The 27,311-nt window shown below is 44.5% G+C and overlaps 1 protein-coding gene across 6 annotated transcripts in view; it reads right to left on the bottom strand.

Annotated features, from left to right (window-relative positions):
- The window catches only part of DPH6 (diphthamine biosynthesis 6), a 93,251-nt gene that overhangs the window by 14,909 nt on the left and 51,031 nt on the right, over positions 1-27,311 (bottom strand). For all 6 annotated transcript variants that reach the window (XR_013215671.1, XM_077263885.1, XM_077263875.1 and 3 more), the window contains 7 exons: positions 25,441-25,528; positions 23,747-23,876; positions 20,560-20,676; positions 13,214-13,343; positions 10,475-10,652; positions 2,589-2,825; positions 463-835 (listed from right to left, as the gene is read on the bottom strand). Coding sequence is in view for 5 of the 6 variants with exons in the window: in XM_077263885.1 (XP_077120000.1) it covers positions 463-835; positions 2,589-2,825; positions 10,475-10,652; positions 13,214-13,343; positions 20,560-20,676; positions 23,747-23,876; positions 25,441-25,528 (1,253 nt within the window). In the remaining variant the exon portion in view is untranslated. The remainder of the gene's footprint in view (positions 1-462; positions 836-2,588; positions 2,826-10,474; positions 10,653-13,213; positions 13,344-20,559; positions 20,677-23,746; positions 23,877-25,440; positions 25,529-27,311) is intronic.

Raw genomic sequence — 27,311 nt, 5'->3', positions numbered from 1 at the left:
TAGAGGTGATGCATAATGACGCTCACCTGGTATGTGCACACAAACACCGATATGAGATATAAACTGGACACAAATGGGTTAATCTGCACTGCCGTGAAGAAATAAAGGATACAAATTCCAAGTACAGGCGGTTTATTGTCAATGCGTTTCGAAGTTTTCAACTTCTTCATCAGGTGGTTTGTCCTGATGAAAAAGTTGAAAACTTCGAACGAATAAACTCTCTCCACTCTATTAGCAGGGACGGCATGACCCCATAATGTTACTGGCAAACTCATGGAAGTTCCACACAGAGCAGACCCCAGATGCCAGCCACTCTGTTTTGTAAGGCTGCACGGAGCTAGTCTGCTCCATCACATAAAGGATGAGTGTTGGTCACACATACATCGCAGAACACAGAGAAAAATAGGAAATAAGCAGGACTTTACATAATGCCGCATATAGCATGTTGGAGCATTCACTCACCTGCTATTAAGCTCTGCAAGTGTACAGCGTCACTACGGTGGAAAACTCGGCAGCATATTGGAATGACAGGGGAATTTTGGGGAAATTCATTGGATACTTCATGGAGGACAGTCTTCACCGTTTGGCGAACATTACACCAGTCCAAGGGATCAGCCCGAGGTGCGGGAACAGAAAGGGACAGTACAAGAGAGGCGCACGTTTCACAGCTGGATACAGAGCCACGGAGGGTGACCTGGAATCCGGGACTATTCTCGGTCACTGATATATTTCTTCTGCCGTTGGGATCACTGACAGCAGCGATGACATGCCACTCCACCACAGCGCCACGTGGGAGCCTGGGCACCACAGCCACCATAAGGGAAGTGTGGCCATCCTAAAGGGAGGATACAGGTGTACGATCAGTGGTTCATAGTAATATAATTAGAGAGTATAAAAGAGGCACAACTGCATAAATACGATATTATACACGATTTATGCTCTCGTTCCTCATAGTCACATCAGGTCCATTGCTATTGTACGCTGCTAGAAATAACAAATCTACAGACAATGACACTATAAGAATACGGCAACATTTGTCCCTTATTGTAATAAAAAAATATATATATTCTTGAGTATTTCCCACGCCTTTATATTAAAACGAGCAGCCTACTGCATTATTCCATATATCCCAAAAAACTCAAGGATGTCCTAAACAACGCTCTCTTGGCCTCCAGCTGGAGAACTGGGGCCTACGGTATAGAGATGGGCGAACCCGAACAGTAAAGTTCGCCGTCCGTATTGAACACCGAACCACAGACTTCACCAGGAAGTCTGTGTAACTGTTCGGGTTCGGCCACCCGAACACCGGGTGATTCTCGTTCTGTCAAACACTGCTCCTGATCAGCAGTAAAATCAATACCGCTGGTCAGACAGCTGCAGTTCCCAATTTATCAAAAGACAGCATGAGCTTACAGCTGTGATCAGAGGTAAAAAGTTTACCTCTGGTCACTGGCATCGGCTGGTGGGACTACTGCTCCTATCAGCCTATGCCTTCTACCGCAGTGAAAGCAGGCGATGGTTGATGGGAGTATTCATCAGCCAGCACTTGCACTCTAAATAAATGTAAAAAAACCTCATGAGTTCCCTAGTATTTTTGATAACCAGCCAGGCAAAACTCACAGCTGGGAGCTGCAACCCTCAGCTGTCAGGTTTAGCAAGGCTGGTTATCGAGAATAGAGGGATCCCCGGCCTGATTTTTTTTTCATTATTTAATAGCCAGTCAAGCTAAAGCAGACAGCTGGGGCTGGTATTCTCAGGCTGGTAAGTGGCCATGGTCATTGCCCCCCCAACCTAAAAATAGTCCACAGCCACCTGGAAAAGGCATATCCATTAGATGCACCAATTCTGGCATTTTGCCTGGCTCATCCCACTTGCCTTGTAGCTGTGGCAAATGAGGTTCATATTTGTGGGGTTGATGTCACCTTTGTATTTGTCTGGTGACATCAAGCTTTAGCTTGGCTGGTTGTTACATAATTAAAAAAAAAATGAGGGTGGGGACCCCTCTATTCTTGATAATCAGCCTTGCTAACAACTGTGGGTTGCAGCCCCCAGCTGTGAGTTTTGCCTGGCCAGTTTTCAAAAATGCAGGGGAACCCACAGCATTTTTTTCTTTTAATTATTTATACTCCCATCAGCCGCCTGCTCTTACTGTCATTAGCGGCAGCAAGGATAGGCTGGTGGGAGCAGTGGTCCCATCAGCCGACGCCAGTGACCGGAAGTAAACTTTTTATCTCCGATCACAGCTGAGGGCTGATGCTGTCATTGGGCAGCGTGGGAACTGCGACTGTCTGACTGGAGGTAATGATTTTATGGCTGATCAGAAGCAGTGTTTGCCGCGCTGTCATGCACATGACACCGTGGCAAACACTGGATGTTTGGGCCCCTCATTCAAGTGAATAGGTCTGGGTTCGGGTACCTTGAACCCAAACTTTTTTTTTTTTTTCTAACTATTTGGCGGGACCCAAACATCCAGGGGTCTGCCCATCTCAACTAGGGATATGTTTGCGGAATGTTCCAGGATCTTTTCCACAATCGGGCCTTGCAAAGTGCAATGTAAAAGATGTGCAATGAAAGTTTCTGGGCTTTACCTCATTTTCAGGAGCAGATTCCCATGCTTCCATAGTACGGCGTATGTAGGAGATCTGAGTCACATAGCAATGGGCAACCAGAACATGACTGATAGAAGTGCCAGAACTTATCGCAGCCAAGACCTTGCCAACATGGCGCAGGGAGAGATGGCTCTGCGCCACAATTCCTCCAGGAATAAGCTGCATCGTACACGGTATTAGCGCAATCTGTCCTGCGCAGAAAACCGCACCACCAACCTGAAATGGAAGCAGAAAATCAACTTTCAGAATGCCATCCACATGCCCGATTCACTGATCACCAATTCTGAGCAAAATCCAAAAGTGCAATCTAATATTTTATTTAGACAGCTAAGTCTTATTCAGTATATGCTCAGAAGCACATGGGCAGTCCCCTGTTAATCCGCGGGTCATCCTTTCTAGGGACAGGCAAACATTAGCAATTGGAATAAAACTCCATTTACAAGATTGCTCGTTCTCGATAATCATGTAGTGTAAGCAGGCTGCCGATCACTCGAGAAACGGGCAAAACGCTAATTGAATAGCTGAACATACGGTCATCGTCTTCAGCAGCACATTGTCCTACGTAAGATGTGTGCTGCCGAGAACAATGCCAGCCCATGCGCACTGGATGAATTACTACAGATTCAGCGAGCATTGCTTACCCTGGACTGCCTGTGCACACAGGATGTTAAACCACCACCAGATATGTTGGAGGGATCGTTTAACATTGCACTAAAAAGTTCAACATCCCTGAGCTGCAATCAGAGGAAGGTCTGTTGTTAAAGAGGTTTTCCAGTTTTGGAAAACCCCTATCCTCCAGATGCCATTTGTCTAAAAAAAAAAAAAAAAAACTACAACAAAGAAAACAAAATGAACCCTAATCACCCTCCCCAGGTCCAATGCTAAGTCTCAACCATTGCTTCTGGTGTTTGTTATCAGCAGTGCTGACGTCACGATGACAGCACTGCAGCCAATCAGTGAGCTCAGCAGTTCTGAGCGGCTTGTGCGGTCTACTGTGGCAGAGCTGCTGAGCTCATTGATTGGGTGCAGCCAATAACAGACACTAGGAGCAAGAGTGATAGACCTGGGAGGGTGAGTAAAGCAACATTTTGGGAGGCTTTTTAATTGAAGTGCAATTAGAGGACAGAGATTTTCTGATAATGGGAAATCTTTTTACGGCCGAAACGTCACCCATGAGATTATAAATAACAGCAGATCTAGTGAGCTCTAGATCGCTAACGTCGTGTTCACCCCCTGCATCAATAGCTGATGAATGGGACGGATGCAGAAACTCATACACATGTAGAGTCGCCCCACAAAGCAGCTCGTCCTCAGCCACTAATGCATTTATTAGGACTAGTAATTATTACAGCCATTGGGACGGGGATGTAGGTTACATCACACACACAATATACATGGTATTGGCTTCAGTCCCTGGTTCCCAGCCATGTCACAGATTTCATCCTTTATTCCTATTTAGTCTTCTCTATAGAAAAAGAGCAAAAAAAAAAGTATCCTAAATGTTAATTAATGTATCCATAACCATGAACTGCGGCCTTTATTTGCATATGTCCGCAATGAACGTCGTCCCTTCCAGCACAGCAGGGATTACCAATAGCAAATGCCACCTCGCCGTCCTGTTAGGACAGAAATCCTCTAATTTCTTCCTCGGTGTGACCCCACATAGATGAGCTGTCTGTAACTAAGGCTGCTCCACATCAATACCCAATAACCGGAATCCAGCTGATAAATGCAGCGCCGTGCCTGCAGAGCGTGCTCTTATCCGGGGGTCAGAGGGCAGCCAATACTCAATATGGAGGCCGGCACGTCCCCTTCATCTGGCTGCATCCCCTCCTACAGGGGACAGTGGGCATCTCTGTGCATACTGAGTGACACTGAGCCCGCTCCCTGCAGGGGGCCGTCATCTGATGGTGATGACAGGGGACAAGCACACAGTGCCGTCATGGGCTCCGCAGCCGCACAGGAGCCGATACCTACAGCAGACCACCAGCACTGACGCAGGGAGGCTTCATACCTAGATCCTAGCAGAAAATGACCTGGGTAAATATCAATGATGAGGTGGGGGCGGCATGTAAGTGGCTTCCCCCGGAGACCTAACCTCTGGCCTTGGCTCAAACCCAAATCAATAAAAGCTGTAACCTGCCGCATCAGATCCCTAACGGGATTAGGGACCTTCTCGTCTCACAGTGTGTGATAATCCTGCCGGTAATTAGACTAATAAAAGCCGTCCCTGCAGGGAGCGAGCCATGCCGAGTGCAGAACACACATGCAGCCGCTCCAGCCGGCACAGGGCACATCTGCACGCTGCGGCCACTACCAGCCAGAGGCCGAGGGGACCCTACAGCGGGATTACTGCACATAGTGTTACATAGTGGGGACATGTGCACTACATTTCCCTGCCGCCAACCATTTACCTGTACACACAGAAAGATAAAGACATATGTGTGAATATACACACATGAATGCACAGAAATCACATCATATACAACCATTTTCCCCTCAAAAAATTAAAGTTATTCCTACCATATGACATTTTAGGACTCAGACTAAATCAAATTATATTAATTGCCAGACTTCTGCAGATTGCCAATGGTTAAAATATAGACAGTATATTCATTGTCTTGGTGTTTTGTACATTACGTTGTCTCCTCTTCAAAGATGTGGGGTGTTTAAGGATATATATATATATATATATATATATATATATATATATATATATATATATATATATATATCAAAATATTCCTGGAAGTGTGATATATGAATATATGTATTTACAGACTTTCACGTATATATATATATATATATATATATATATATATATATATATATATATATATATATATACATATATATATATATTACCTGTACTACCCAGCTTCGCCTGGATTAATAACTGCGGTTAGCAAAATAGAATGTTTTAACAAAAATTTATTCTGCACACGAAAACCACAAAACAAATAGATAGAAATGTAATTATTAAAACGCAAAAACTAAGTTCATTGGCTCCTGAGGAAGCAGCTCTTGTTTTCATGTCTGCATGCCTCGCTTCACTCTCCTCAGAAAGTTCATTGGCCCTTGAGGAAGCTGCTCTTGTTTTCATGTCTGCAAGCCTCGCTTCCCTCTCCTCAGAAAGTTCATTAGCTCTTGAGGAAGCAGCTCTTGTTCTCTTGTCTGCAAGCCTCGCTTCCCTCTCCTCAAAAAGTTCATTGGCTCTTGAGGAAGCAGAAGCTGTTCTCATGTGTGTCAGCCTTGTTTCTCGGTCTTCACATTTTTCATTGGCCCGTAATGCAGCTTTTCTTTTCGCATCAGCTGACATTCGTGCCATGGAATTCCTTTTCTTATGAGGCATTATTGTGGTAAAAATAGTCTGTAACTGGCAGTTTCTATATCCTCTCAGATAGAGGTAATATGACTGACATCAGCCTTTCCACCAACACACCCTAACTGACATGCTATTACCTCACACAAGCTTTGTTATACTGAGAATGTCCTTTGTTGCCTATATTAACCAGTCAGAGCTCAGATTAATTAACTGTAGCAAAATAGAAGCTGAGCTGTGATTGGTTGCTATTGGCAGCCTGATAAATCCCCAGCCAACAGGAAGCCCTCCCCCCTGGCAGTATATATTAGCTCACACATACACATAATAGACAGGTCATGTGACTGACAGCTGCCGTATTTCCTATATGGTACATTTGTTGCTCTTGTAGTTTGTCTGCTTATTAATCAGATTTTTATTTTTGAAGGATAATACCAGACTTGTGTGTGTTTTAGGGCGAGTTTCATGTGTCAAGTTGTGTGTGTTGAGTTGCGTGTGGCGACATGCATGTAGAGACTTTTGTGAGATGAGTTTTGTGTGGCGACATGCGTGTAGCAACTTTTTGTGTGTAGAGTTGCATGTGACAGGTTAGTGTAGCAAGTTGTGTGCAGCAAGTTTTGCGCGTGGCGAGTTTTATGTGTGGTGTGTTTTGAGTATGTGCAAGTTTTGTGTGAGGCAACTTTTGCATGTGTTACAACTTTTGTGCATGTGGCAATTTTTCTGCATGTGTAAGTTTTGCGTGTGGCGAGTTTTCCATGAGGTGAGTTTTGCACGTGTGGTGAGTTTTGCGCGTGGTGAGTTTTGCGCGTGGCGAGTTTTGAGCGGTGACTTTTGTGTTTCGACTTTTATGTGGCGAGGTTGGTGTGTGTGTGGTGAAATGTGCGCTAAGGGTGGTATATGTGTTCAAGCACGTGGTAGTGTGTGGTGCATTTTGTGTGTGTGTTCATATCCCCGTGTGGTGAGTATCCCATGTCAGGGCCCCACCTTAGCAACTGTACAGTATATACTCTTTGGCGCCATTGCGCTCACTCTTTAAGTCCCCCTTGTTCACATCTGGCAGCTGTCAATTTGCCTCCAACACGTTTCTTTTCACTTTTTCCCCATTATGTAGATAGGGGCAAAATGGTTTGATGAATTGGAACGTGCGGGGTTAAAATTTCGCCTCACAACATAGCCTATGACGCTCTCGGGGTCCAGACGTGTGACTGTGCAAAATTTTGTGGCTACAGACACGGAAAGCACATATGACTCCTATAGCAAAAAAATGGCATAATGCCATGAAAAGAAGTCAAAATTGGAAATGATGTGTAGGACACACCAAAATATATATAAACCACAACAAAAAAAGTGTACTAGTCCAGATTAAATAGAAATATAAACTTTATTAAAGTACAACCATTTACAAAACAAGGCTAAAAATGACGAGGGGTAAAAAACCAACCCTCAAATTGCACATATAAGGGGGATCCAGCAACCCACATCCTACAAATGAATGTATGCTAGTCCATAAAAGCCCAAAAGATTCCACTGCTCATCCATATATATACACAAATCAACCTAACAGTGAGAGAATAGACAAATAGCAGCGGGCAGAGGCACAGCGGACCAACAGCATACCTGATGACAATGTAGACCGGATGTGAGATGCGGCGTCCCCCACCTCCCTACGCGCGTTTCGGATGTTCCTTCCTCTCCTGAGGAAGGAACATCCGAAACGCGCGTAGGGAGGTGGGGGACGCCGCATCTCACATCCGGTCTACATTGTCATCAGGTATGCTGTTGGTCCGCTGTGCCTCTGCCCGCTGCTATTTGTCTATTCTCTCACTGTTAGGTTGATTTGTGTATATATATGGATGAGCAGTGGAATCTTTTGGGCTTTTATGGACTAGCATACATTCATTTGTAGGATGTGGGTTGCTGGATCCCCCTTATATGTGCAATTTGAGGGTTGGTTTTTTACCCCTCGTCATTTTTAGCCTTGTTTTGTAAATGGTTGTACTTTAATAAAGTTTATATTTCTATTTAATCTGGACTAGTACACTTTTTTTGTTGTGGTTTATAAAAATTTTGTGGCTGTAGCTGCGACGGTGCAGATGCCAATACCGGACATACACACATACATACACATTCAGCTTTATATATATATATATATATATATATATATATATATATATATATATATATATATATATATATATATATATATATATATATACACACACACACACACATAAATGCACACACATGCACACAACATAAATATACACACATCTTTTCATCTGGTCAAACTAACTTATGCCAGTTACATAAGATGTCATCTCTTTTAGGAGAATGGTACCCGTCCCATATATAAGATGAAATCTGTGCAGATTTGTGGACTTGGGCAGCAGCTCAGGTGGAAGTAACCCTCGCTGTGTGTGCGCTGTTGGGTGGTGCTCAGTCTTGCTCTGTTTGCCTGTCTGAATGCTGAATGCCCCCGTACTGGATGTGCTGTGCAGGGCAGGCAGCGCTGTCACCTCCGCTTTGTCCACGGCGCGCTGATTACCCTCTTTTTTTTTTTTCCCTGCCGAGCTTCGCTTTGCGAATGCTATCAAGGTCAGAAGCAGTCGCTCAGAAAAACAAAATGAGACCCCCACCTTCCATTCCTTACAATCTGGGATGTGCCTCCCTCCCCTGCAGTGTTTCACTGGGTGCAATCTTCAGGAGAAAGGACCAATCTTCCTGTACGCAGACAGCACGGATTCTGTAAGAAGCATAAAGGGAACGCAGGGACGAGCCTTATATCAGATCTCATCTATAGGCATTTACAATTAAAGCCAAAGACGAGTCAAAAGAAAACTAATGTGTCAATAACCCTGCAAAATGCCCGCTGTGCCATCTGCTGCACTGTCAGCTGCACTGTCCACCACACTTCTCAGAGCCGCAAGATAACAACAAGCATGTGCTAGTGTGGAAATATTCATCTTCAAGCCACACTCCAAAGACGAGATCCGCCGGGCGACTCTAGACAACATACAACCCCATACAGTGGAAGGAAGCAAAAGGAGGGAGGGAATGGCACCGACACCTTGGATAGGGTGACCCCATAGAAAGCCTCCGTAGTGACCTGCCGTCCACAGATGTCCCATCCGGGGGCTCGAAATATCTGTTTATGCAATACCCAACTATTTAAGATTTCCTTCCAGCAAGGGGAACCCTGCCAATACTAAGAATGGGGTTTTTAATCACTCTGGGGCACAATTTTCATTCATTTTCATTTTTAGTTTTGGATTTAATTTTTCATCCTAAGAAAATGATTTATATCAAATGGTAAACGTCGATCCCCCCACAAAAAAAAACACAAAGCTATTCTTTCCATCTGACATTTTAGGACTACATGAAACCATATACTGGTCAGGTAGTTACGGTAATGGTTAATATAAGGACGATTTCTCCATTGCTTCGGGTGTTTTGAATATTACATCTTCTTGTTTCCTTCAAAAGAGGTGGAGGGTGGGGGGGCTTGAAGAAGGGGACATTATTTCTGCCAAGGTGCCTCCTGTGACCTGCCCGCCGGGGTCTCCTTCCAGGACACTGGAAATACTGACAAACCCCATCACCCCGCATTAAGCGCCTCACTCTAATACCCCTAATTCCAAGGAGTAGCAAGAGCGTCAGCTAAAGGGCACAGTGTCTGACTGACTGATGCTGAAGGGACAGTGTCTACCCAAGGCTGTCACATTCTTCTTCCCATCTATCCAGCCTTTATTTTCTTTTTTTTAGCAACCAAAAATGACGTGCAACTGCCGCATTCTACCACTAGGTGGCACTGTGACTCTGCCACAATGGACACGATGCGATATTTGGAGCCATTTCGGCAGCGGCCAGCAAATAAACACGCCTGCTTAGCGCATTTGTCATTCTAGCATCTCACTCTGCACTTACAAGAAAAGCCACCAAACGCACATTTTACATTTACTCTGACACCAAAGTCTCTGATCTGTGCATGCCAGGAACTTACTACAGTTCCTAAAAAAAAAAAAGTTTTGCAAGTTCTTCAGCGTTGATGCCTTTATTTGGGATAACTTTTCCCCTAAGGTCACGGACATATATACCGTAATTCTACATATGTATATATTGCTCGGACTCGCCCTACCGCACGGCATTCACCACGGACCCGTCTGAGTGACAAGATCTGATATCCAGTGACCTGGATAACGCGAGACCCTCTCACATCCACTGGCTAACCTCAATAATAATAATAATAATCACGGGGGATTTAAATAATCTGAAAAGATGTATTCGGAGTCAAGAGTTTGGTACGGCGCCACGTGATTAGCACAAAGTCCCTAGGGGGACAGAGACGTGTCACACTACATTGCACCACCTCCTCTGCTGCCGGCCGCTCTGCCCGGACCGCCCGTTCCCCTTCCTCCTGGATGTCAGATGCTGTCAGTAAGTGAATATTATTAATACCTCTGCACGGACGGGATTAATCAAGGTGCTAAGCGACACTAAGCTTATAGTAATGCCCCGCGTGTCTCGGCTACACGGTGCTGCTCACCCGCACGGCTTGGCTGTAGGGGCCAATGTTAGCAGGGGCCCAGTGGGAAATGCTTTGTACATGCATGGCTATCTTCTCTGGGGGGCAGTCTTCCCCATCAATGTCAGGTCTCCGCTGCCAAAAGAGAACATCCATCTTCAAGAGGGTATCCTGGGGGAGACAGCATTGCACACAAACCCTGCAAACACATACAAAAAAACTATTACGTTATGGAAATAATGGATAAAAAGTAAAAAAAAACAAAAAAAAAAAACATCTGCGATCTTCTGACGTCTTCTGCAATAAGAGAAAAAACAAAGGGATCCAAGAAGCTGAGATATGCAGAGCTGATTACAGGCTGCGGCATAGAGGGGGCTGATTTCGGACCAGTAACTAGCGCCGATCGACTATACTCGAGATGTTAAGCGCTCATTTACTGGTCTAACACAATGGGACTGTTACCATATACACAGCACATCATCTATTTACATGGGGCCATTTGCTGACCATAATGATTCTTTTTTGGGATTTTTCATTTGCAGATTATTGGCTTGTGTATAAGGGCCATACAATGAAAATAAATATCTGCACATTACATTCATTACAATTAGCAACAGCCCAAACCATAGCCGGCGCTCACATCTTTTTAAAAGAATTGCTTTATTGATCCAGTAGTATAAAAGGCACAACAAATGGTTGAACAAAAAGTAAAAAGGCAAAAAAAAAACCATCTGCTGCGCTCCCAGGGAACATGTTTCACACCTGCATGGTCCTTTGTCTAGCCAATGCAGGTCTGAAACATGTTGCCCGGGAATTTTTTTTTCTGCCTTTTTAATTTTTGTGTTGTTTGATACCATTTTTGTGCCTTTCATTTTACTGGATCGATGAAGCAATTCTTTTAAGAAAATGTCTGTGCCGGGTATGGTTTGGACGGTTGCTTTTACTGGAGTATTTTGCTGTGCACCTGGACAGGTGAGCTGATCGCATAACTAGTCACTCCCTATTGGGTAAAGGCCACTTGCCTGCATAGTGACAGTCATATGCAGTGGGGGCATGCATTACAGAATTGGGGGTAGTGACAATGCCATGGCAGGGATAGCTGTATAGATACACATACTGGTCTGCTAGCGTATGTGCATATGGGTCAGATATGCATCAGACTTTCCGGATAGAAAATCTGCTGTGTATTACCATAGTATCAGCACTGCAGGTGAGTGACCCATAAACTGCACATAAAATACAAAGCAGACCGGCGCAGCAGATTACAAATCCATATCACGTCAATCTGTGCTAAAGACTTCACTATTTGCAATGCAAACGCTCAGTGTTTCCAAAGCAGAATCCAAAGCTCCAAATTGGAAAGTTCATCGTTGCTCGTGTAATTTTTTTTTCTAGTTTTGTGCGTTTTGTATGTGTGTTTTTGCTGTATTCATCTTTTGAGGGTATGTGCACACGTTCAGGTTACATCAGGATTTCTTGCAGAAATTTCCTGACAAAAAAAACCGGACATTTCTGCCAGAAATCCGCATCGCGTTTTCATGTGTTTTTGCGCGTTTTTGATGCGGGTTTTTTTTGCGTTTTTCCCCCCAATGCAAGGAATAGAGGGAAAAACGCGAAAAAAACCGCAAAATTAATGAACATGCTGCATTTTTTACTGCGATGCGTTTTTTTTGCGGAAAAAAACGCATCATGTGCACAAAAATTGCAGAATGCATTCTAAATGATAGGATGCATATGTCTGCATTTTTAATGCGTTTTTATAGCGTTTTTATCGCGAAAAAAACCTGAACGTGTGCACATACCCTTAAAGTCACTTATACATTCGCTTCTTTTTTTTTTTCGTAGTTCCCCATTGTAGGCAGTCTTTAGGCTTTCCAGATGTTTTCGCCTGATTCTTCCACTTGCTAGTTTTCAATATCATGCAATGTTTTTTGGAGCAAATATCCGCTAGGAATTTCTGCAACATTGTACATTAAGATGTCGCAAAAGGTAATGTAAAAAATAAAGACCGATGTTGACTCCTTCCACAAAATTCATCAATCACATGCGCCATTTTAAAGAATTTGGTGCAAAACATAGCAACAAATGCCGCAAGACAAATAAGAAAAGCAACTTTAAAAAATAAATACATAAAAAGTGGAAACAATGAATCGGGGGGGGTCTGCGAGATCAGTAATTTTATTAGATTGAGTAAAATAGAGAAGAAAAAAAAAAAAAGAGACGTTGCCCATAACAATAGATCAGAGGACCACAGCATTAGAGCAAGTTCGCATGTATCAAAAATGCAAAAAAAAGTGCAAGTATTTGCTACATATTTTTCTCCGTCATATCCTATCTAATTAATGGGAAAATCTGTGTTTACTGGAGATTGATTTTACCCGTGAATTGAAAATTTTGAGAATGAAAGATCAGTTCAGGAGGCGAAAAGAAAGTGGATTTTCCTGATGAGATATATTACAAAAAGTTTCTTATTTTCACGTGTTCTATTGATTTATGGAAGAAACAATGGGAACGCCGTGACTAGCAGATTTGCATGTATCCCAGCTTCCAGCGGTATTATGTGAGGTGCTGTTATGCTGGGCATGCTAAGTGAAGTTTTGGCAATAGGTCGGCACTCGGGAGATGTCATCGCCTGGGAAGCTGCACACAAAGATACAAGTCGCTCACTTCTAGCTGCACCCAGTGAAGTACAAGCCATAGCAGCTGCAGTAGCTAAACTGGCATCTTCTGATTGCTGAAAAGTAAAGTCCGGGTAGTTACCGAGCAGGGGGAGCCGTAGGGAAGAGCGCTGCATATTCAGTATTGATAGAAGCAAAGTCATCCATGTTCCGGACGTAGACGTGAACCAGCGCGGCGTCGCTCATCTGGAGACCAATCTCATGTGTTTGTGCTGCGACAAAGAGCAAATGTACATTTAGTGAACACGTCTCCGTGATCAGTATCTCCCTGTCTGGGCCTCCGTGCAGCAATTGCACTGGCCTCACGCACAGTCACAGGCAGTCACAAGAACCCATCATTTCACAAACATTTTGCGACTTGACATTTTCACGTCAGTTTAAATCAGCTCCGAAGAAATGGGCAAAGCTGTGGCCAAACGGTCAGTCCGTTACATCAAAGTGACAGTGTTTTGTATGGCAGAAATGCTACTCCAGTCTCTGGTGAGAAGAGGAGCCAAATTCAATAAGTGGCTATTAATCGATTCGGTGCCTTCTACTCCGGCAACACTGAGGTAGTGCGAGCGTGTGGTGCACCAGTCTTAATGAATTGGCTCTAAAGTCCTACCTGTTACCTCGCCAGCAGCACCAAACACTGCAGAGCAGCACAACAGTCCTCCCCTGTAGCACCAAACACTGCAGAGCAGCACAACAGTCCTCCTCCTCTGTAGCACCAAACACTGCAGAGCAGCACAACAGTCCTCCCCTGTAGCACCAACACTGCAGAGCAGCACAACAGTCCTCCCTTGTAGCACCAAACACTGCAGTGCAGCACAACAGTCCTCCTGTGTAGCACCAAACACTGCAGAGCAGCACAACAGTCCTCCCTTGTAGCACCAAACACTGCAGTGCAGCACAACAGTCCTCCTCTGTAGCACCAAACACTGCAGAGCAGCACAACAGTCCTCCCTTGTAGCACCAAACACTGCAGTGCAGCACAACAGTCCTCCCCTGCAGCACCAAACACTGCAGTGCAGCACAACAGTCCTCCCCTGCAGCACCAAACACTGCAGTGCAGCACAACAGTCCTCCCCTGCAGCATCAAACACTGCAGTGCAGCACAACAACCCTCCTCTGTAGCACCAACACTGCAGAGCAGCACAACAGTCCTCCTCTGTAGCACCAAACACTGCAGAGCAGCACAACAGTCCTCCCCTGTAGCACCAACACTGCAGAGCAGCACAACAGTCCTCCCCTGTAGCACCAAACACTGCAGAGCAGCACAACAGTCCTCCCCTGTAGCACCAACACTGCAGAGCAGCACAACAGTCCTCCTCTGTAGCACCAAACACTGCAGAGCAGCACAACAGTCCTCCCTTGTAGCACCAAACACTGCAGTGCAGCACAACAGTCCTCCTCTGTAGCACCAAACACTGCAGAGCAGCACAACAGTCCTCCCTTGTAGCACCAAACACTGCAGTGCAGCACAACAGTCCTCCCCTGCAGCACCAAACACTGCAGTGCAGCACAACAGTCCTCTCCTGTAGCACCAAACACTGCAGAGCAGCACAACAGTCCTCCCTTGTAGCACCAAACACCGCAGTGCAGCACAACAGTCCTCCCCTGTAGCACCAAACACTGCAGTGCAGCACAACAGTCCTCCCCTGAAGCACCAAACACTGCAGTGCAGCACAACAGTCCTCCCCTGTAGCACCAAACACCGCAGTGCAGCACAACAGTCCTCCCCTGCAGCACCAAACACTGCAGTGCAGCACAACAGTCCCCCCCTGCAGCACCAAACACTGCAGTGCAGAACAGTCCTCCCCTGTAGCACCAAACACCGCAGTGCAGCACAACAGTCCTCCCTGCAGCACCAAACACTGCAGTGCAGCACAACAGTCCTCCCCTGCAGCACCAAACACTGCAGTGCAGCACAACAGTCCTCCCCTGCAGCATCAAACACTGCAGAGCAGCACAACAGTCCTCCTCTGTAGCACCAAACACTGCAGAGCAGCACAACAGTCCTCCCCTGTAGCACCAACACTGCAGAGCAGCACAACAGTCCTCCCCTGTAGCACCAAACACTGCAGAGCAGCACAACAGTCCTCCCCTGTAGCACCAACACTGCAGAGCAGCACAACAGTCCTCCTCTGTAGCACCAAACACTGCAGAGCAGCACAACAGTCCTCCCTTGTAGCACCAAACACTGCAGTGCAGCACAACAGTCCTCCTCTGTAGCACCAAACACTGCAGAGCAGCACAACAGTCCTCCCTTGTAGCACCAAACACTGCAGTGCAGCACAACAGTCCTCCCCTGCAGCACCAAACACTGCAGTGCAGCACAACAGTCCTCCCCTGTAGCACCAAACACCGCAGTGCAGCACAACAGTCCTCCCCTGTAGCACCAAACACCGCAGTGCAGCACAACATACCTTCCCAGAAGCACCAAACAGGCAGTGCAGCTCAACATGCCTCTCCAGCAGCACCAAATACCACACAACAGAACAATATACCTCTCCAGCAGCACCAAACATACCTCTCCAGAAGCACCAAACACTGCAGTGCAGCACGACATACCTCCCCTGCAGCACCAAACACCGCACTGCAGCACAACATACCTCCTCTGCGCACCAAGCACCGCAGTGCAGCACAACATACCTCCCCAGCAGCACCAAACACTGCACTGCAGCACAACGTCCCTTCCAGCAGCACCAAACACTGCAGTGCAGCACAACATACCTCCTCTGCAGCACCAAACACCGCAGTGCAGCACAACATACCTCCCCTGCAGCACCAAGCACCGCAGTGCAGCACAACATACCTCCCCAGCAGCACCAAACACCGCACTGAAGCACAAGTCCCTTCCAGCAGCACCAAACACCACAGTGAAGCATAACATACCTCCCCAGCAGCACCAAGCACCGCAGTGCAGCACAACATACCTCCCCAGCAGCACCAAGCACCGCAGTGCAGCACAACATACCTCCCCAGCAGCACCAAGCACCGCAGTGCAGCACAACATACCTCCCCAGCAGCACCAAACACCGCAGTGCAGCACAACATACCTCCCCAGCAGCACCAAAGACCGCAGTGCAGCACAACATACCTCCCCAGCAGAATCAAACACCGCAGTGCAGCACATCCCTCCCAGCAGCACCAAACACCACTCTGCAGCACAAGAGGAGGACCCCTTATGCGGCTGGAACAGAACCGCTGCACTTTTATAAGCTTTATCCCTAATGCTGCCCGATCTCCTAAATGACAAACTCACTAGGCTGAAAAAGGAACCCATTTCTGACTCCCACACACCAGATATTTATGGTATATTTTGTGGATATCCCATATTATACAAGATGGTAATACCCCTGGGCTGTATATGGGGGGAAGATACGCAGCCTTCATTGTGAGGTATTTTGGCATTTCTTTGCCCTCGAAACCTGGAATAAAGGGACTCCTATAGTATCTATAAAGACCGAAGCACTAAACATATTCCACCTTGGTGTCCCCTTATTTGTGGGGTGTCTGGAGTGTCTTGACTTCTTTTCTAGAGCTCCACGAACCATGTGTGCCAGGACCCCATACGTGTGGGTATAATGGGTCCCGGACAAGTAACGCTACGCAGGTGTTCCTATAGGTGCACACGGAGTTTTCATGCTCCGAAACAACACAAACAAGATAATAAAAGCTGATCTACATCAGGAACCTAAAGAATGAGAACAAAAACAGCGTCGCTCGGAAAAGTTACCTCACCTCACAGACACAGAGTGACTCACGGCCATTACACAATGAAAACCCTGCAGCCGCCACAGTGAGAACACACGTCTGTCATGAGTCACCGTTACACCTATGCAGGCGCTGTATAGTGCCACAGACAAAACATTAATCCCCCGAAAGTGCAGCATGTTGTCATTGTGTTTAGTGTTCTCACAGCGGCACACACCCGGATTACCAGATAACAATCACATCCAGCCTCCACAGACACTATGGTACCGCACCAAGTGGTGACAGATTACCGGGTGTCTCCCCACCATAACCCCTTATTAAAAAGAAACCCCTTCCCTAACAATCAGCAGTTTTTCTAGGGGGAAGCTGCATCTTGTCATACAGTCATGGTCGAAAGTGTTGGCACACTTGAAATTGTTCCAGAAAATTATTGCAATTACACATGTTTTGTTACACACGTTTATTTCCTTTGTGTATTTTGTAACAACACAAAAAACACGAAAAAAGTCAATTTGGACATAATTTCACATAAAACCCCCAAAATGGGCAGTACAAAATTGTAGGCACTCTCAACCTAATATTTGGTCACACACCCTTTAGACTAAATAACTGTGATCAGTCGCTTCCGATAACCAACAGCATGCTTCTTACACCTCTCAACTGGCATTTGGCCAATCTTCTTATGCAAACTGCTCCAGGTCTCTCATATTCAAAGGTGCCTTCTCCCAACAGTAATTTTAAGATCTCTCCACAGGTGTTCAATGGGATTTAGATCCAGACTTATTGTTAGCCACTACATAACTCTCCAGCACTTTGTTTTCATCCATTTCTGGGTGCTTCTTAAAGTATGTTTGGGGTCATTGTTCTGCTGAAAGACCCATGACCTAAGATGGAAATCCAGCTTTCTGACTCTGGACACTACATTGTGACCCAAAATACTTTGATAATCTTCAGATTTCATGATGCCTCGCACACAGTCAAGGCACCAAGTGCCAGAGGCAGCAAAGCAACCCCAAGACATCTTTGAACCGCCACCATATTTGACTGTAGGTATGGTGTTCTTTTCTTTGCAGGCCTCATTCCCCTTTCGATAAAAAGTAGAATGTGCTTTACCAAAAAGAACTATCTTGGTCTAATCTGTCCACAAGACACTTTCCCAGAATTATTTTTGCTTGCTCAAGTACATTTTGGTAATCCGCAGTCTAGCTTTTTTAGATCTCCGTGTCAGCAGTGAGTTCCTCCTGGGTCTCCTGCAATAGCGTTTCATTTCATTCAAATGTACAAGGACAGTTCGCACTGACATTGATACACCCAAAGCCTGCAGTTGGAGTTTGATAGTGGCTGCTTATCTACCATCAGGACTATCCTGCGTTGCAACCTTTCATCAATTTTTCTCTGCCGTCCACATCCAGGGAGATTAGCTATAGTGCCATGGGTTGTAAACTTCTTGATTATGTTGCGCAGCGTGGACAAAGGAATATCAACATCTCTGGAGATGAACTTGTAACCTTTAGATTGTTGATATTCTTCAACAATTTTGGTTCTCAAGTCCTCAGACAGTTCTCTTCTCCATGCATGGTGAGACACACACAGACACACAATGCAAAGATTAAGTCAACTTCTCCCCTTTTATCTGGTTTCAGGTGTGCTTTTTATATTGCCCACACCTGTTACTTGTGACAGGTGAATTTCAAGGAGCATCACATGCTTGAAACAAAGCTGGTTGTTTACCCACAATTTTAGAAAGGTGCCAACAATTTTGCCCAGCACATTTTTGGGGTTTTGTGTGAAATTATGTCCAATTTGCCTTTTTCTCTGTTTTTGTGTTGTTCCAATACACACAAAGGAAATAAGCATGTGCATAACAAAACATATGTAATTGCAATAATTTTCTGGGAGGAACACTTCATTCTTTGGAACAATTTCAAGAGTGTGAACACTTTCAACCATGACTGTATACACTATATGGAGTAAACTATTGGATCACACGTCTTATCACTGAATTCAGATTTCTCATTGAGCCCCATTGCCCCTGATGTATAACATCCAGTCCCACTTCCCCCAGTGTATAACATCTGACCACACTGCCCCCACTATATAACATTCAGCGATTCCAGCCTCTGGCCCCCTGGAATATAACATCTGGATCCATGTCCCCAGTGTTCAACATACTGACTTTCACCCCCAGTGTACAACATCCAACCTCTCACTCCTGATGTATAACATCTGGCCCCTCACCCCTCTGGTGTATAAAGTCTGGTCTCTCACCCCCAATGTATAACATCCGGCTCCTCACCCTCGGTATATAACATCTGGCCCAACACCCCCAGTGTACAGCATCCTTTCCCTCGCCCCTGGTATATAACATTTGTCTCCCAGTGTATACCATCCGGCCCAACAACCTCAGTGTACAACATCTGTCCCCTCGCCCCGCGGTATATAACATCTGTCCTCCTCGCCCCCAGTGTATAACATCCGGCCCCAAGCCCCCAGTGTATAACATCCGGCCCCAAGCCCCGAGTGCATAACATCTATGTCCCCCCCCCCAACATCAGGTCACTCACCCCCAGTTCATAACATCCGGCCTCTTGCCAATCTATCTACCTTTACTACCATGTGATAGAATGGCAGGTGGAAAAAACTCACTGATACCTGTGTGGCCCTGTAATAGGAGCCACCAGTTTAACACGTAAGGACATGAAATTTCTTCCCTCGTAAATATTCCTCCATCACCTGTGATTAATATTTAGAATTGAAGAAGCCGCAGCAACTCAGCCATGAAGTGGAGACCAATACATTTACAGAAAGAAGTCACCGAGAGCTGTGGAGCAGAGGGCAGAAAAGTCACCTACAACTCCACAAATGATGAATCCAAGCGTCCTCTGGTATTAACATCAGCATAAACACTGTGCCCCCACCAGGAGCTTCATGTCATAGGTTTCTATAGACAAGCAACCTTACATGATCAAGCACAATGCCAAGCGTCAGTTGGTGTGGTGTAAAGCCGCCACCGCTGGATTCTGGAGCAGTGGAAAAGTTCTGTATTTGTACAGTAATGGATCACACTTCTCTATCTGGTGGATGAGTCTGGGTTTGGTGAATGCCAGGAGAGCGTTACCTGCCTGTTGTATTTCAGGGGTCGGCCTCGGCCCCTTCATTCCAGTGAAGGGAAATCTTAATGCTTGAGCACAAGATATTTTGGACAATTGTAGATGCCAGCATTGTGGGAACAGTTTGGAGAAGGCTCTTTTCTGTCCCCCGTGACTGAGCCCAGTGCACAAATCAAGGTCCATAAAGAAATGGTTGGGGGGGTCTGGTGAGGAAGAACTTGTCCGGCTGCACAATGCCCTGATCCCAACCCCATCCAACACCATTAGAATAAACTAGAATGGAGATTGTGAGCCCGGTCCCCTCCTCCAACATCAGTGTCTGACCTCACAAATGCTCTTCTGGATGAATGATCAAAATTCTCCAGACATCTCCAAAATCTTGTAGAAAGGCTTCAGTTTTAGGTGCAGAGTGGAAGGGTAACCCCACATTAATGTCTATGGATTGAGAATATGGTGTCATAAAAGCTCCTATAGACGTAACGTGGAGGCTTCCCAATACTTGTGTCCATATAATCTAGTTTCCATTGTAAAGGAGCAACGCAAGTAAAAAGTATGTATAAGAGAATTGCTTAGTGTAAGTGTATAATTGATCACCATCTTTACAGCTCTACATTCTTACCTTTTAAAGTGGAGAGCGCAGTGAGAATAGCTTCATGGACAGTATGCCCTCTGCCGGTTATCTCGCTGATCCATCTGAATCCCCCCGGTGACTGGGATGACTGCCGGATTACAGCATCTACAGACAAGCAGACATTTACTATTATTTTGTATGTACGCGAGTGGGTCAGAAGTGCTGGGGTGTGCGGCATGAAGACGAGCCAGTAGCACTGCACCCGACAGACACACACACACATACACACGTGGTCAAAATTGTTGGTACCCCTCGTTTAATGACAGAAAAACCCACAATGGTCACAGAAATAACTTTAATCTGACAAAAGTAATAATAAATAAAAGATGTATGAAAATGAAAAAATGAAAGTCAGACATTGCTTTTCAACCATGCTTCCACGAATTAAAAAAAAGAATCAAACTCATGAAATAGGCCTGGACAGAAATGATGGTACCCCTGAAAATAATGTGACAAAAGGGACATGTTAAATCGCGGTGTGTCCACTAACTAGCATCACAGGTGTCTATAGTCTTGGAATCAGTGAGTGGGCCTGTATATAGGGCTACAGATACTGTGCTGTTTGGTGACATGGTGTGTATCACACTTATCATGGACCAGAGGAAGCGAAGGAAAGAGTTGTCTCAGGAGATTAGAAAGAAAATTATAGACAAACATGTTAAAGGTAAAAGTTATAAGACCATCTCCAAGCAGCGTGAGGTTCCTGGGACTACAGTTTCACATATTATTCAGAAATTTTAACCCCTTCCCGACATGTGACGGTATAGTACGTCACATGTCGGGACCCCCGCTTTGATGTGCGCTCCGGCGGTGAGCGCACATCAAAGTCGCGACATGTCAGCTGTTTTTTACAGCTGACATGTGCGCGCAATAGCGGCGGGTGAAATCGCGATCACCCGCCGCTATTAACTAGTTAAATGCCGCTGTCAAACGCAGACAGCGGCATTTAACTACCGCATCCGGCCGTGCGGCCGGATATGAGCGCATCGCCGACCCCCGTCACATGATCGGGGGTCGGCGATGCTCCTCCATTGTAACCATAGAGGTCCTTGAGACCTCTATGGTTACTGATTGCCGGTGGCTGTGAGCGCCCCCCTGTGGTCGGCGCTCACAGCACACCTGCAAATCTGCTGTGTAGCAGCGATCTTATGATCACTGCTGCATAGCAGAGCCGATCGGGCTGTGCCTGCTTCTAGCCTCCCATGGAGGCTATAGAAGCATGGCAAAAGTAAAAAAAAAAAGTTTTTAAAAATGTGAAAAAAATAAAAAAAATATAAAAGTTTAAATCACCCCCCTTTTGCCCCAATCAAAATAAATCAATAAAAAAAACCCCCAACCTACACATATTTGGTATCGCCGCGTTCAGAATCGCCCGATCTATCAATAAAAAAAAAGCATTAACCTGATCGCTAAATGGCGTAATGAGAAAAAAATTCGAAACGCCAGATTTACGTTTTTTTGGTCGCCACGACATTGCATTAAAATGCAATAACGGGCGATCAAAAGAACGTATCTACACCAAAATGCTATCATTAAAAACGCCAGCTCGGCACGCAAAAAATAAGCCCTCACCTGACCCCAGATCACGAAAAATGGAGACGCTACGAGTATCGGAAAATGGCGCAATTTTGTTTTGTTTTGTTTTTTGCAAAGTTTGGAATTTTTTTTCACCACTTAGGTGAAAAATAACCTAGTCATGTTAGGTGTCTATGAACTCGTAGTGACCTGGAGAATCATAATGGCAGGTCAGTTTTAGCATTTAGTGAACCTAGCAAAATAGGCAAGCAAAAAACAAGTGTGGGATTGCACTTTTTTTGCAATTTCACTGCACTTGGAATTTTTTTCCCGTTTTCTAGTACACGACATGCTAAAACCAATGATGTCGTTCAAAAGTACAACTCGTCCCGCAAAAAATAAGCCCTCACATGGCCAAATTGACGGAAAAATAAAAAAGTTATGGCTCTGGGAAGGAGGGTAGCAAAAAACGAAAACGGAAAAACGGAAAAAGCTCCGGGGGTGAAGGGGTTAAGATCCATGGGACTGTAGCCAACCTCCCTGGACATGGCCGCAGGAGGAAAATTGATGACAAATCAAAGAGACGGATAATATGAATGGTAACAAAAGAGCCCAGAAAAAACGTCTAAACAGATTAAAGGTGAACTTCAAGCTCAAGGAACATCAGTGTCAGAAAGCACCATCCGTCCTTGTATGAGCCAAAGTGGAGTTCATGGGTGACTACCAAGGACACCATTGTTGAAAAAAATCATAAAAAAGACAGACTAGAATTTTCCAAACTACATGTTGACAAGCCACCAAGCTTCTGGGAGAATGTCCTATGCACAGATGGACAAAAACTGAACTTTTGGGCAAGGCTGTATGTTCACAGCCGGAAAAATGAAGCCTATCAAGAAAAGAACACTGTCCCTACTGTGAAACATGGAGGAGGCTCTGATATGTTCAGGGGCTGCTTTGCTGCATCTGGCACAGGGTGTCTAGAATCTGTGCAGGGTACAATGAAATCTCAAGACTATCAAGGGAATCTAGAGAGAAATGTTCTGCCCAGTGTCAGAAAGCTTGGTCTCAGTCACAGGTCATGGGCCTTGCAGGATAATGACCCAAAACACACAGCTAAAAACACCCAGGAATGGAAAAGAGGAAAACATTGGATTATTCTGAAGTGGCCTTCTATATGCCCTGACCTAAATCCTATTGAGCATCTTTGGAAAGAGCTGAAACATGCCGTCTGGAAAAGACTTTTGTCAGATTCAAGTTATTTCTGTGACCATTGTGGGTTTTTCTGTCATTAAACGAGGGGTACCAACAATTTTGACCACGTGTGTATACGGTCATAACAATGATTTCATGCTCAGTGTAATAATTGTGTCCAGCATCCAAACAGATAACACACCAGATCTTTCTTGTGTGTTATAGATACATACTACAGTATTAGTGGCCATCTGCTGGACCAGGGGGCCAAAAGAAGCAAAATCATTTAAATTAATTTGGCTTTTATTCTCCCCCTTGTAGCCTAATGTAGCGGCTCTGCAAAGTTTCCGTAGCCTTGGCCTAAGAAAGCACAACTCCACCAATCCACTTTCACATCTGGTCCAGACGCATCAATCTGGTTTTACACCACAGGCAGCAACAGAGGGAATTTTGTATCTACCATACTTACCTGTAGGCCACAACTGGGGACTGAAATGTGTGGGTTGTGTTTCCAAATCTCCGTGCACTGCTGTCTCATCCGGGGGAAGATGCAGAGTATCACAGGAACATGGCTGTGCTGCAAGGGACAGACATCCAACCTGCAAGGAGAAGTTAATTTGGCATACATACACTTCTATGGATTCAGAGTATAAAAAGTGTCCTTTGGCCAGTATGCCTTGGCAGAGTATCTGTCCTTTCATCCACATCCAGTGTTAAAGCAAGGTCTTGCTTCCCTTACCCCATAAACCAAGGTAACACTGCATGTTGCACAATTCACACTAAAAAGGCCAGTAACTAACTTGTCACCCATTCTACTGAGTAGGTGGTTCATCTTGTTCAGTATTCTGCCAAGACTATAGGTGCTGGTACGTCCTTTCCTCCATATTTCCTTATAGATATTAAGATTGCGAGACGACCCCTCACTCCTCCTGTAACTTCTGAACTATGTGTAACTTTGTGATGTCTTTATTGTTTGTACATGTCCCTTATCAAGTTGCCTGAAAGAGCAGGGATAAGTATTCTGTATATTTTGGGGGTACTCTACATATCAATATGGAAAGTAGCAACCAACATAGGGTTGGATTATCATGGGAAGTCTTGTCATGAAAAATTTATTTGACTTTATTTCTCATTAGGTTATTGATATTTGTAGCTTAGCAGAAGTCTGTGAATGAAATGGTGAAACTGCAATCGTTTCCTGCATTTGATTAGGGTTTTGTCTATCTTTTAACTGTGAAAACCTAACAAAGAAAGCATGACAGCAACCATACATCAATACAAAAACATATGACTTTGTAAAAATTGATAAAAGCATGCTAAAATTACAATACAAGGAATCCATTCAATGTAAGGAAACAGAAAAGAGAGACGTGTGTTTCGCACAACGTGTTTCATCAGGGGGTGACCATAACCCACTAGAAAAAGATAAAAGTGCTTAATAAACTAAAAAAATTGAACAAATGCACCACAATGTAAAAACTATTTGATGTTCATATGTTCAGGCTTTTGACTATCTTTTAATCACTTCAGGTTTCTAAAAACGTTAAGCAGTTAAAATAAGTGACCAGACAATTCTTTAAGTGGCTTCCACTTGAACCAAGTCAATTCTTTATAACAAAAGGTAAAAAAACAAGACCAGAAAAAAAACGGTGAAGAGTATGCAAAAAAATACAGAAGAAATGATCATAAAGAATCCTGTAAAAGATGCTTTGGAACAAAAGACGTCCTGAATTATCTTCTTCCTGTAAAATTTGGTGAATATGCAAATGTCTAAAACATATTGTGTGCACATACCCTAATTGTTGATGTGGCTGCTCATATTTTTTGCAGACCAAGAGTCTGCAGTAAAAAAAAAAAAACGCAGACAAATCTGCTTTTGATCTGAGTCACAGCTCATACTCACCCTTACAAATTATTGGGTCTGTGAAAAAAACTAACCCCACAGACCAAAGATGGATGAAAATCAGATCCAGGTCACTGCTTAGTTCTCATATGTACAAAATTAAAAAAATAAATAAATGGAGGTGTGAATGAGCCCCTATGAGTGTTTCTTTATAAAAGTGAAACGTAACGGAAATGTTTGCAGAACTACAATAGTGGAATAAGAGCGCAGAGATGTGATGGGAGAATTCCAAGAAGTGGCTGCTGCCTCGTGTTACTCACTTTACCCTCCAAATGAAGCTTGGACACTCGGAGATAAGCCACAGGGGCAAAGGCATCATTAGAGTGCATCACCACCTCTGAGGAATCGCTGCAGAAGAAGAGACAGCAGGGTCACATCCAGGAGTGGACAGAGCAGAGACGTCACAGCACATGAAGGAGAGCAATGGGACAATCAGAGGCACTGACCACAATTTCACACTGATAAGAATAAATTAATGAAGCAAAATCTTATGACCGGAGCCTCCTGCTATTGTAATATGCTTTTTATATATGAGCGACAATCAATGCATAAAAAACATAATCGGAACACTAAACTCAAGGACGAAATACTCAGAAATCTTTCTTGTCTCTTCTAGGAATCATGATCATGCCAGAAATCTTTGGGTAATGCATATATGCTAGTGAGCAATGGCCGGGCATCCAACATAGGAAGACGACCTCACAGCGCTGTCGCCTGCAGCTATGATGGGAGCTTGTTAATAGTGCGGCTACAATTACCGGCAGGGGAAGGATGGAGAATTCACGAATAACTGTCTATAATTAGCTGGAGACCCATGTGAAGAACTCAGCAAATTACCAAGTTCTTAAGTGTCGCCCTCTTCGCCTAAAAAAAAAAGGAGCAAATTCTGCAATATCTTATATTGGAAAAATCGTGAAAGAACCTATGGTAACCGCAGTGCCACCCAATACCGGCAATTACTGCGGCATCAGTTACAATACGGCATTAATAATGACACAAAACAAAAAGAAGGGTCATTCCAAATCATTACCCGTCAGAAGTGCAAAATGAAAGATGGAGAATCGTTATCGTGCAGTCAGCGGTGATTGTGGTGAGATCGGTGATGGACTTTATTACATGCCAGTGACACCTCTGTGTGAATAAAGACGAATCATTCTATCTTGAAAAGTTTGGGAACTTTCTAACATCCTCTGTTTCAATTGTTCGTTATTTATTTTCAAAATGTCTGTTTGCTGTCAGTGAATTGGAACAAAGGCTCATTCTAAAATATAAATCCCTGCAAGCATTAGAACCAGCAATAAAATCATGAAATTACATCTATCCTTTCAGCAAAAGAGAATGTTTCTGCTATTACGTTATGTTTTTATTATTACATGGAATCTGTCAGCGGGATTTCATCCCTCAAACTTTTTATATGTGCCTTTAACTCTTTCAAAGACAAGTCCAGCAATATCGTTACATGGCTAGTTCGTTCACACGTTACTGAGAAATCAGCATTTGAATTGATATGCAAATGAGGCTGAAAAGCTATGGTAGATCTAAAGCCTCTGTCACTCCAGCTCTAATCCTCGCCCAGCTCTACCTCCTCCTGCTTAACTGCCAGCCTCTATACTGTGTTACTTCAGATAAAGAAGCCGTCAGTCAAGCAGGGGGGGGGGTGGAGCTGGGCGAGGATTAGAGCTGGAGTGACAGAGGCTTCAGATCTACCATAGCTCTTCAGCCTCATTTGCATACCAATTCAAATATTAATTTTTTTGTAACGAAAGAACGGACTGGCCATGTAAAGGTATTACTGGACTTGTCTTTGAAAGAGCTACATGGGCATATACATAGTTTGGGGAGTGAAATCCTGCTGACAGATTTTCCATTTAATGCTGTTATTATTGGTATGTTAATAAACAAATGGGCCAGTGGTTGTGAATGCCATTAAAAAAAAGAGGAGCATTGTTCTACATTAAGTCCCACAATTCTCCAGTGCTCCTCAACATTATCTTCTGGCTTAGACAAGACATGACTGTTCAGTAAAACATTGGCTGCAGTGGTCAAGTGACATCTCCAAAGGGAAGAGGAAGCAAGGAGACCAAGGTGGACATAGGCATGAGGAAGGAGAAGAAGGTGGACATAGGCATGA

Source organism: Ranitomeya variabilis, chromosome 1 (assembly GCF_051348905.1).
Source record: "Ranitomeya variabilis isolate aRanVar5 chromosome 1, aRanVar5.hap1, whole genome shotgun sequence".
NCBI lineage: Eukaryota > Metazoa > Chordata > Amphibia > Anura > Dendrobatidae > Ranitomeya > Ranitomeya variabilis.
The sequence above is the reverse complement of the archived record's forward strand: the minus strand, read 5'-3'. Positions and strand labels throughout refer to the sequence as shown.